Here is a 9973-nt window from a genome sequence, read left to right as displayed (position 1 = left end):
GCCCCGGGGTCGCCCTGGGCGGTGAGGCTGGGGGAGGGCCGGCGGGGGCCCGGGGTCGCCCTGAAGCCCCCGCACGCGGGCGCCTCGCAGATCCAGGTGTTCCTGCTGGCGGAAAACCGCAAGCGCGTGCTGGTGCGCGTGGAGAGGAGCTCCGTGTTCAGCGTGGACCAGGACAACACGCTGGAGCTGGCGGACGCCTACTACCTGGGGGGCGTGCCGCCTGACCAGCTGCCCCCCAGGTGAGCCCGCGGTGCCGGGGCGGGCGGGGCCTCCAGCCGGGGCGGTGGCCCTGACACCCCTCCCCCGCAGCCTGCGGCAGCTCTTCCCCTCCGGAGGCTCCATCCGCGGCTGCATCAAGGGCATCAAGGCTCTGGGCAAGTACGTGGACCTCAAGAGGCTGAACACGACCGGCGTGAGCGCGGGCTGCACCGCCGACCTGCTGGTGAGCCCGCCCCCGCCCTGGCCGGCGGCGGCACCCTCTCCGGGCCCGTGTCCGGGGCCCTCACCGTCACCGTCCTCCTCCCGTAGATGCAACGGTCCGTGACTTTCCACGGCGACGGCTTCCTGTCCCTGGAGCTCCCTCACGTTGCTCCCCTCACGGGCCACGTCTACTCGGGATTCGGCTTCCGCAGCACGCGGGACAGCGGTCTGCTCTACCACCGAGGATCCGAGGTGCGTCAGCCCCCGCTCCCGGCAGCGGCCGCATGGGGCTCGGGCGGCTGGAGGGCAGGAGGCGTGCCCCGGCCTGGTCCACTGACCTGGCCGCTGTCCCCAGGATGAGCTATGCCAGGTGTCCCTGAAGCAGGGCCGCGTGACGCTCCGGCTGTTGAGGACGGAGGTGAAAACTCGCGACGGCTTTGCTGACGGTGCCCCCCATTATGTCGCTTTCTACAGCAACGACACAGGGTGAGCCCAGCCCGCGGGGCCTCTGGCTGCGGTGTTCGGGGACAGGGTGGCGGCAGGGCCACCGGCAGGGCAGGGTGGGGGAAACGCTGCTGTCCCCTGCAGGGTCTGGCTCTATGTGGATGACCAACTTCAGCAGATGAAGCCCCACCAGGGGCCGTCCCCTGGGCCCCAGCCCCAGCCTCCTCAAGCCGCTGAGCTGTCCTTGGGAGGCAGGCCGGAGCCTGGCGACTTCTTCAGTGGCTGCATCAGCAATGTCTTCGTGCTGCGGTGAGCCTCGGGTGGGGGTGTGGGGGCCGCCACCCATCCCCCCCCGCCCCCCCCCCTCCCCGACGCTGACCACACTGCCCCCCTCAGGCTCCTGGGGCCGCAGCGTGTGTTCGACCTGCAGCAGTACTCCAAAAGCGTCAACGTGACCGCAGACTGCGCTCCTGCGCCACGTGCCCAGACCCTTGGGCGGGCACCTCAAGGACCGCGGGCTGCGGCGCTGCGGAAGGTAGGGCGCGGGGAGGGCAGCGTGAGCGAGGCGGAGCTGGGGACTGTCGGAAGGCGGCCCCCACGCATTCCTGCGTCCCATCTGACCACCCCGCCACCCACCCCCCCAGGCTTCCCGACGCAGCCGCCAGCCCCCCCGGGACCCTGCCTGCACACCACCCCGGCCCCTCAGGAGCCCCCGAGATGCCTACCAGTTTGGGGGGCCCTTGCCCAGTCACCTAGAGTTTGCCCACGTCCCGGCCCCCCCGGGGGACTGGTAAGTCTGGGCCAGGTGGGGTGGGTGTGGGGGGGCCGCCCAGGCTGATGGCGCCGCTTGGCTTCCAGGTCTCAGGTCTCGATGCTGGTCCGCCCTCGCGCCCCCCGAGGACTCCTGCTCCTCGCCGCCCCTCTCACGGCCGGCGGCCCCTCCCTCCTCCTCCTCCTGAGCCACGGACACTTTGTCGCTCAGACAGAAGGTCCCGGGCCCCGGCTCCGTGTCCAGAGCCGACGGCGTTCACGGGCTGGCCGGTGGCACATGGTGAGGCACTGAGGACAGGGGACACGGGCAGGGCCCTGGGAGCTCCCGCTCTGACACGCCCCCTCCTGCCCCCAGGTGTCTGTGCGGTGGGAAAAGACTCGGATCCAGCTGGTGATAGATGGGGTCCGGGCCCAGGACCGGGAGCGGCCTGGCCAGCAGCGCCGGGAGCCGGGGAGCCCCCGGCCCCGAACTCTCTTCGTGGGGGGCCTTCCTGCCAGTGGCTTCAGCCCTAGGCCCCCAGTGAGAAGCACCTCAGTGCCCCCCCCACACCCCCGAGAACCACCTTGCTCCCCACCCCACCCCCCAGCTGAACTCCCCTCCCGGGGCTCCGGGGCCCTCCCCACACCAGCCCGTCTGTGCCCCACAGGTGGCCGTCAGCGGCTTCAGCGGCTGTGTGAGGAGACTGAGGCTGGATGGGCGGCCTCTGGGGCCCCCCACACGGGTGGTGGGGGTCACGCCATGCTTCTCAGGCCCCCTGGAGAAGGGCCTATTCTTCGCAGAGAGCGGGGGAGTCGTCACCGCAGGTCTGTAGGGCATCAGTGGGCCCCCAGCCCTCTGGGGCGGGGGGAGGCCGGGCAGCCCTGCCTCTCTCCCTCACAGTGCCTCCCCACAGACACCCTGGGAGTCACCCTTCTTGACGTGAGTCTGGAGCTGGAGGTACGGCCCCGGGCAGCTTCCAGCCTCCTCTTCCACCTGGGCCGGGGCCGGGCGCCCCCCTACCTGCAGCTGCAGCTGCGGGAGAAGGAGGTAGGTCGGGCGGGGGGCGGTGTGGGGGCGCTGCTCCCACACCGCAGTGTGGACCCGGGTTAGCGACGCTCTCCTGACTCACCCGCCCCGCCCCAGGTCCTGCTGCGGGCGGACGACGGTGGCGGGGAGTTCTCCACGTGGGTGACGTGCCCTGCAGCCCTGTGTGACGGGCAGTGGCACCGACTGGCAGGTGAGCCGCCCCCCCCCCCCCCCCCCACGGCCGAGCTCCCACCCCGCGCCTTTGTGCTTGGGGGAGTGCCCAGGAGGGGCAGCCGCGGACCCCCAGCGGGACCCCCTGGGCAGCCTGGGCCCCTCCCAGCCCAGTTACGAGGACCCTGTGCCCGCAGTGACCAAAGGTGGGAATACTCTCCGGCTGACGGTGGACACACAGACCAACGGCACCCGAGGCCCCACGGTGGCAGTGGCCTCAGGGGACGCCCTGGCCCCTCTGCACCTTGGCGGCCTGCCCGGTGAGTGTGGCCTCTGCCTGGGGGTGGGAGCGGCCCCTGAAGGACCAGGTGCTGGGATCCCCCCGCTTCCACCCCACCTTCTGGGATGGGGCAGCCGGGGAGACAGGTTTCGGGGGAGGGGGCGCTGCTGGTGGGACATTGGCCTCTGTTCCAACCTGTCCATCTTCCTTTGTGCCCCCAGGGCCCACGAACGCACAGGCTGGGCCTCTGGCCTACCATGGCTGCATGAGGAACCTGGTGGTGAACCGGTCCCCCGTCACCTGGCCTCGCTCTGTGGGTGTTCAGGGGGCAGTGGGGGCCAGCGGCTGCCCCACCACCTAGTGCGGCTGCCCCTCCAGTGGCCGTGCAGGACAGTCTTCAGGGGCCCCGGGCCTGGAGTCCACGGGAGGGCCGCCCCAGGCAGGCGGGCTCCCACCTCGGAGCCCGCAGGCCCTGCCCTCTGCTGTTTCAAAGTCTGTGTCTGGATCCTAGGCTCTAGGGGTGATGAATCTTCTTTCTGGAAATGGCTTTAAGTTATATCTCTTTAAACAAAAGGATAAAATTCTGTAAACTGGGGTTTTTAATACGTTTTATCTTTCAGTTTCGTTGAGATTTTCCTCCACCAATTTTTAGTAACGTGAGAAATCTGCCCTGCTTCTGAAATTAAAAAGTTACCACTTCTGTTTAACGGAGCGTTGACTTTAATTGTGAAAGGAGAAAACCAGTCAGAGGCGATCTAGCCTCCGGATGTGCTCACGGGGGCAGCGCCGGCCCGGGGGCTCCCCTCGCCTGGAGTGGCTGTCCCCCCACCCCCCGAGTCAGAACTGCCAGGGCTGGAGGGGTAGCGCTCAGCCCGGCTCCCTCCTGGGCACACGGGAAGACCAGAGGTGGCAGGTAAAAGACAAGACCTTTATTTCTCAGCAAGCGGAACGGAGGTGAGGGCGCGCTCGGCGCCACAGGCGCCATCGCAGAGGCCGCCGGCCGCGAATCCCGACCCCTTGGGGACAGCGGATGATTAATCTAAGCTCATGTCCTCCTCTTCGTCCTTCTTGTCCTTCCCGTCGCCCTCCTGCTCGGATCTGGCACTGTTCTGCATGGCTTTGGCAAATGCTTCCACATCTAAAATACATTTAAAAACGTGAGGCGCCCTCCCTAGACCCCGGCCTGAGACTGCTAACTGGAGGGCACAGGAGATGAAAACATCAACACCAAGGCCCAGGGCCACAGAACCTCCAGGGCCCAGCCGGTCAGCCCTGTGCCGTGCAAACTACAAGGAGAAAAACAAACCCTGCCCTGGGCGCAGGGTGGGGGCGCGGGCACTTACCGCCTTTGTTGGCCGCCTCCACGGCCTCTGCAGGCAGGCCAAACTGGCACATGAGGGGGCCCAGCTGCCCAGAGGCCAGGGCTGCACTGAACATGCCCAGGGCCTGCGAAAGAAAGCCAGACGCCCCCTGAGCACACGCGACTGGTGAAAGCCCGGGAGGGGGGCGGGGACGCTCCGTGACCGGGAGCCACGCTGAAGCTCGGTGAGCTGTGCCCCCTTCCACCAAGCACATGGCAGGGGCACCCAGGCCACAGCGTCTACCTGCTGGAACTGGGGCGAGGTCAGCGTGTTCTGGATCTCCTCTGCCGTCTGTGGCAGTGACTCCCCAGAGGGCAGGTAGGGCAAGAGGCGCTCCTGGACGTCCGCGTTGGCGAGGATAGGGGCCATGATCTCGGGCGTCAGAACACTGGCCAGGTCAACTAAGACATAAGCGCAGGGCCGTCAGCGGCTCGAGGCCGACACAGACACCCACGTAGGAAGCCAGCCGCGGGACGCCCAAGCCGCGAAATTGGCAGGTGTGGCAAGGTGAGGGGGGCAGCGGCTCGGCCCGGGGACACGCTCGGCCCCACGCCTCGGAAAGCCAGCAAGCGAGCAGGCAGGGGGCGGCAGGCACCTTCACCCCCCAGCCTGGACCCGAGGAGCACGTGTTACCTTGCTGGCCGCCTCCTGGCCCTGCCGGCACGTTCATAGTAGCTAGAATGCTCTGAAGGTCGCTCAGCTGGATGGGCTGGGTTGGGCTGGCTGCCGTGCTGGTTCCATTACCTGAACTGGGTGCGGGGCTGGGGCTGGTCACCGAGGCAGCTGCTGGAGCGGAAGGGGCGGGGGTGGCTCGGGTAGAAGAGGTGGTGGAGGACGGGGTGACTGCTGCCGACTGGCTCCGCGAGCTGGGGAGAGCGAGGGCAGCGATGGGACGGCCTCACACCCTGAGGGTGCCCGCATCGGTCCTGCCCCCAACGTCCCGGAACTGCTGGGACTCCGGAAGAGTCTAGGCCCCAAAGGACCCTCCCCGGGGGTGGGGTGATGGGGGGGGGGGTTCTCTGTCCTTCGCCATCTCCTACGTCCGGTCTCCTTCGAACGAGGGGACGCCTGGGGGCACACAGGCATGGTGGGGCGGAGCACAGGGCTCACCTGGACGAAGAGCTGCTCGCCGGAGGCCCTCCACTCCCCAGTAAGCTGGCCAGGCCCGGCCCGGTCAGGGCCCCCAGTCCCCCTGCGAGCAAAGAGACGTGAGCTCAGATGCCACACCCTCCCGAAGAGCCCACCTCTCCCGGCCAAGCACCCTGCACGAAACCCAAGGGATGAGGGGAATGCAGTGGCCACAGCGGGCTGAGGTGCCGGACTAGCGACTGCCTCACTCCATGAGGTCCGGGCACCTCCGTCCCGGCCTGCAGACGACGCACTCAGCGCACACTAACACGCGCTGCGAACCTGGCGGAGCAGCGAGTGCTTCCCAGGCGTGCGCGACACACACCCGCCCCGGCACAACAGCAGGGGCAGCAGGGAACGGGGGGGCCCTTCCCAGGGAAGCCGGCATGAGGGACACGTGTTCACAGAGACCACTCGGAGCCAACGAGGAACTAAAGTAAGAACTCAAATGGCAAAGCGATCCTAACTACAGCTGTCCGCCCCTAGCGCAGGCCGCGGGGTTACCCAGTCCTCCAAGGCCGGCGGGTCCAATGAGCTGCATGAGCTGGCTGTGGCTCATGTTCCCCAGCAGACTCTGCAAGCCGCCCTCGCCTGTAAGACAGGAGGTGCTCAGACTCGGGCCTGTCGCCGGGTCAACACCCACGGGGCCCCGGGGAGGCTGGGGGACTCGGGCTGACGCTGAGACGGAGCGCGCGCTGGGACCTCTCCCTCGGCTCTCCCCCAAACCACAAGTGCCACGAGCTGACAGGGTGGAGCTCAGACGTTTTCGCCCCTGGAAGGTGGGGCTGGGGACTGATGGGAACTGGGACGCCTCCGTGTCCCTTTAAAACAACCAGCCTGCGCCATCAGGGATCCAAGACCTCGCCACGTGCTCGGACACCCCAGCGTGTTCTGGGAGGTGACCGTTACCGCCCAGTGCAGAGAGCTCGTGGCCTCCACTCCCACTCGCCCCCAGCGCTCCAGGCATCGGGGGGTTGTTCAGATACTCGTTGACCTTGCGGCAGTGCTCCTCGTCCTGGTCCGTCTTGGGCTCCTGTGGGGGGAGGGGGTACAACCGGAGCTGCCACAGGAGAGCCCACCTGCCACCGAAGGGGCTCACACACGAGGGTGAGGGGCTCAGACAGGTGATGTTTCCTGTCCACAGTCACACAGCACTGAGGACAGGGCCCAGCAGGGCGGACAAGGACAGCAGTCCCACAAGATCGCCGGTGCCGTGGCAACGCTGGTTCTCAGGGTAGCGACACTGAAGCACTAAAAGCGCCCTACGTGCACCCGCAAGGCCCTCTGACCCTCCAGGACCGGACCCTTTACACAACAGTCTAAGAGCCACGAAACCTTCCGGTGACTCGCGTGAAGCCACAAAACCACCGGTTGTGACCCCACGACACACAGAGCAGCCCCAGCCGTGGCCCCTCGGGTCCGCTGGGAGCTCCATAAAGAGGCTCGCAGGCGCTCACCAGCCACAACCTCCCGAAGTGCCCCCAGGCCCACGAGCCAGAGTGCCCACGACCCATTCCTCCGTCCCTGAGCATGCACTGTGGGCCTGCAGGGTGCTAGGGACACAGAAGGGACAGAACAGAGCTCCTCCCCTCCAGGGCAGAAGGAAGTGGGGAGAAGGGCAAAATCGGGAGAAACAAAAACAGTAGAGCTGGTGAAACGATTTTTTTTTTTATTACTATTACAAGTTTCTATTTTTGAGCGAGCACGCATGTGGTGGAGGAGTCGGGGGTGGGGACAGGATTCCAAGCAGGCTCCCAGCTGTCAGCACAGAGCCGGACACGGGGCTCGAACTCACGGACCGTGAGTTCGTGACCTGAGCCGAAGTCGGACGCTTAACCGACTGAACCCCCCAGGCACCCTCTGGGGAAACATTTCTTGGCAAAACTGGGGAAACAAGCTCATGGCCCCATCTCTATCTGCAGATGAAGTTTTAGTGGAACAGGGCTGCACCCATTCGTTCACTTCTCGTCCACAGCGGCTTTCACGCTCCTTTGGCAGAAGCACAGCCTGTCCAGCCCACAGAGAGGAAAACCTTTTCTGCCTTGTTCCGGAAAGTGCTGGGGGGAGGGCAATAGGTTCGCCTCTGGGGAAGGAAAGTGGCAACATCTGTCAAAACTGCAAAACCGGGGACACCTGGGCGGCTCAGTCGACAAAGCGTGGGACTCTCGATGTCAGCTCAGGCCACGATCTCATGATCTCATGGTCCCCCACTAAGTGTGGAGCCCGCTTGGGATTCTCTCTCCCTTTCTCTCTGTTCCTCCCCTGCTCATGCACACACCTGCGAGCTCACTCAAGATGTTAAGAAACCCAAAAAGCAAACAAACCCTGCAAATGCACTTGTTTACCCACTTCTACCAAGTCCGCTTCTGGATTTTAACACGGCGATCACCACCACCCCCTGTACGGGAAACAAACCTGGTGGAAAATCACTCTTTAACACGCCGCCTGCAACAAATCGGAGACGCAAACAGGCCCAACGGCCGACAGGTGGGAGAAGGCTGGGCGGCTGTTACGCCCAGTGGGATGCTGCCTGCCGCCGTGGGTACCAGGACGCCCTGCCGCGCTGACCCAAACACCCCAAAGCACACAACTGGGGGGAGGGCGAGGCAGGGCTCAGAAAAGCCTGGGAAAGAACACTCCGTTTCTGTACAAATACACAGCAAGGAGAAAGCGTGTGGTCAACCTTGCTTCCGCCGTGCGTGCTCACAGCCCAGGGGGGCGGGAGGAAGAGTGTGTGACAAGCACATCATGGGCCGGGTGCCCGTCGATGCATCAAGACCAGGGCCCAGTCCAGAAACCGCTCTGCGTGCCAGGGAGTTCCGGGTCATGAAAGGGCACCGGGAGCCCAGCCACAAGCGTGTGCCCTCTGCAAAGGTCCCCTGCTCCGCTGCCTTTGGCGCTAGGAGCTCCACGGAAATTCTCAGGTTCCGCGGCAGTCACCTTCGGCCAGCACCAGCTCTACCGCCCGGTGAGCCACGCGGGAAGACAACAGGCCAACAAAACCTACCCACCTGCATCCAGAAGAAGAGCCGTTTGGACCCTGCCTTAAACTTGAGCACGTAGACCCTCCCGCTGGGGCACTGCGGCACGCGCTTGAACTCACAGTCGTCAGGAAAGATGATCAAATCCTTCAGAAAGCCACAAGGGAGGAGTTAGCGTCACACAAATACTGCCTCCGCGGGAAACACGCTGGGTCCCGTGTCGGGGGAGGGGCCGGGGTACAGGATGCACCACCGGGTGGAGAGGCCAGGGTCACAGGCACCCCACCAAGGGCATGAGGGCCGGGAGAGGGGTTCGATGCTCAACGGGGAAGGGGGCCTTTCGGCTTTTCAAGGATTTTGAACAGAGACGTCTTGGGAACGACGTTCCCAGGTGGGTTCAAAGTGGGTCTGCGCTGCTCTCAACAAGGAACACACGAACCTGGAGAGCAGACAGCGCTAAAAAGGAGGAGAGCTGGTGGAGCGCAGCGTTTCCACGGCACCCAAATCCCAGGCACAATGACGGGAGCAGTCTACAGATCCGGGGCGGGAGACCCGAACGCCCGTGAGCAAAGCGGAACGGCTGGTGTGGGCCCCGGGAGCAGCGGCGCCCACATATCCCAGCAGCACACCCCCACCGTAACAGGGCAGCTGCGTGTCCAGAGCCAAGTGAGAGCAGCTACGCGTGCTTCTGGAAAACCGGACGGTCCTGACGACCAGGCGGGCTTCCTAGGACCAGACACTTACGTCCTCCACGTTCCCAGATGTCCTGTCCTTCCAGCAGAAGTGAATGAGGGAGTCATCCGTCTGCTGAATGTACACGAGCCCTTTCCGTTTATCTGGGGTGACAGTAGTTCCTTTTAGCGACATCTTTCCTGCACGAAACTCCACCAGATACTTGTTGGAGGAGCCTCGGGAGCCTGGCACCAGGCTTGGAAACAGAGCGCCTGAAGTCGTCATCCTGGAAGAGCGACCAGCAAGCAAACCCGGTCAGGATCATGAAAGTCCCAGCTTCCTCGTCCAATGTGACACTGGCGGGACAGAGCGAAAGGCCGCCACCAGGCCGGGAGAGAGGCGGGCCCCCGCGGCGGCGCAGTCTCCCTGGAGCGCGCAGCCAGCAGGTGCCGGGGCGCGGCCGCAGCTGCTTCTCAGGTTTCTCCACGATCGGAATTAACCTGTGCACCCCAACCGCGCCCCGCTTCCCGCCGAGAACCCCGCTCAGCGCCACTTCTGCGGCCCGGGGCCCCGAACAAGCTCAGCGACGTGAGCTAGGCGGAGACGGCGCCGACACCTCGGACAGGACCGAGACTCCGGCCGGGCTCCGTCGGGGCACGCCCGTTAAGCTGCGACTCGGCAGACCGGCGCCCTTGCACAAACGAGCGCGGTGGGAGGGTGGGGGAGGAGACGGGACAAG

The 9973-nt window shown here is 65.4% G+C and overlaps 2 protein-coding genes across 2 annotated transcripts in view; one reads left to right on the top strand and one right to left on the bottom strand.

Annotated features, from left to right (window-relative positions):
- The window catches only part of LAMA5 (laminin subunit alpha 5), a gene marked incomplete at its 5' end in the record, with an annotated part of 49540 nt that extends 45741 nt beyond the window's left edge, over positions 1 to 3799 (top strand). Inside the window, 14 exons of the mRNA XM_040459754.1 lie at positions 91 to 239; positions 310 to 442; positions 529 to 672; positions 776 to 906; positions 1009 to 1173; positions 1261 to 1399; positions 1509 to 1654; positions 1723 to 1915; positions 1991 to 2155; positions 2283 to 2439; positions 2529 to 2662; positions 2759 to 2852; positions 3010 to 3132; positions 3314 to 3799. Coding sequence (XP_040315688.1) covers positions 91 to 239; positions 310 to 442; positions 529 to 672; positions 776 to 906; positions 1009 to 1173; positions 1261 to 1399; positions 1509 to 1654; positions 1723 to 1915; positions 1991 to 2155; positions 2283 to 2439; positions 2529 to 2662; positions 2759 to 2852; positions 3010 to 3132; positions 3314 to 3453 — 2013 coding nt within the window. The remainder of the gene's footprint in view (positions 1 to 90; positions 240 to 309; positions 443 to 528; positions 673 to 775; positions 907 to 1008; positions 1174 to 1260; positions 1400 to 1508; positions 1655 to 1722; positions 1916 to 1990; positions 2156 to 2282; positions 2440 to 2528; positions 2663 to 2758; positions 2853 to 3009; positions 3133 to 3313) is intronic.
- A 200-nt stretch (positions 3800 to 3999) lies between these two features.
- Positions 4000 to 9973, bottom strand: part of ADRM1 (ADRM1 26S proteasome ubiquitin receptor) — a 6561-nt gene continuing 587 nt past the window's right edge. The window contains exons 2-10 of the mRNA XM_040459837.1: positions 9307 to 9520; positions 8593 to 8709; positions 6491 to 6614; positions 6086 to 6172; positions 5564 to 5645; positions 5087 to 5319; positions 4697 to 4854; positions 4436 to 4538; positions 4000 to 4230 (exon numbers count right to left, since the gene is read on the bottom strand). Coding sequence (XP_040315771.1) covers positions 4127 to 4230; positions 4436 to 4538; positions 4697 to 4854; positions 5087 to 5319; positions 5564 to 5645; positions 6086 to 6172; positions 6491 to 6614; positions 8593 to 8709; positions 9307 to 9519 — 1221 coding nt within the window. The 5' untranslated portion in view covers position 9520 and the 3' untranslated portion in view covers positions 4000 to 4126. The remainder of the gene's footprint in view (positions 4231 to 4435; positions 4539 to 4696; positions 4855 to 5086; positions 5320 to 5563; positions 5646 to 6085; positions 6173 to 6490; positions 6615 to 8592; positions 8710 to 9306; positions 9521 to 9973) is intronic.

Source organism: Herpailurus yagouaroundi, unplaced genomic scaffold (assembly GCF_014898765.1).
Source record: "Herpailurus yagouaroundi ecotype Mexico unplaced genomic scaffold, PumYag 246, whole genome shotgun sequence".
NCBI lineage: Eukaryota > Metazoa > Chordata > Mammalia > Carnivora > Felidae > Herpailurus > Herpailurus yagouaroundi.
This window is presented reverse-complemented; position numbering and strand designations above follow the sequence as displayed.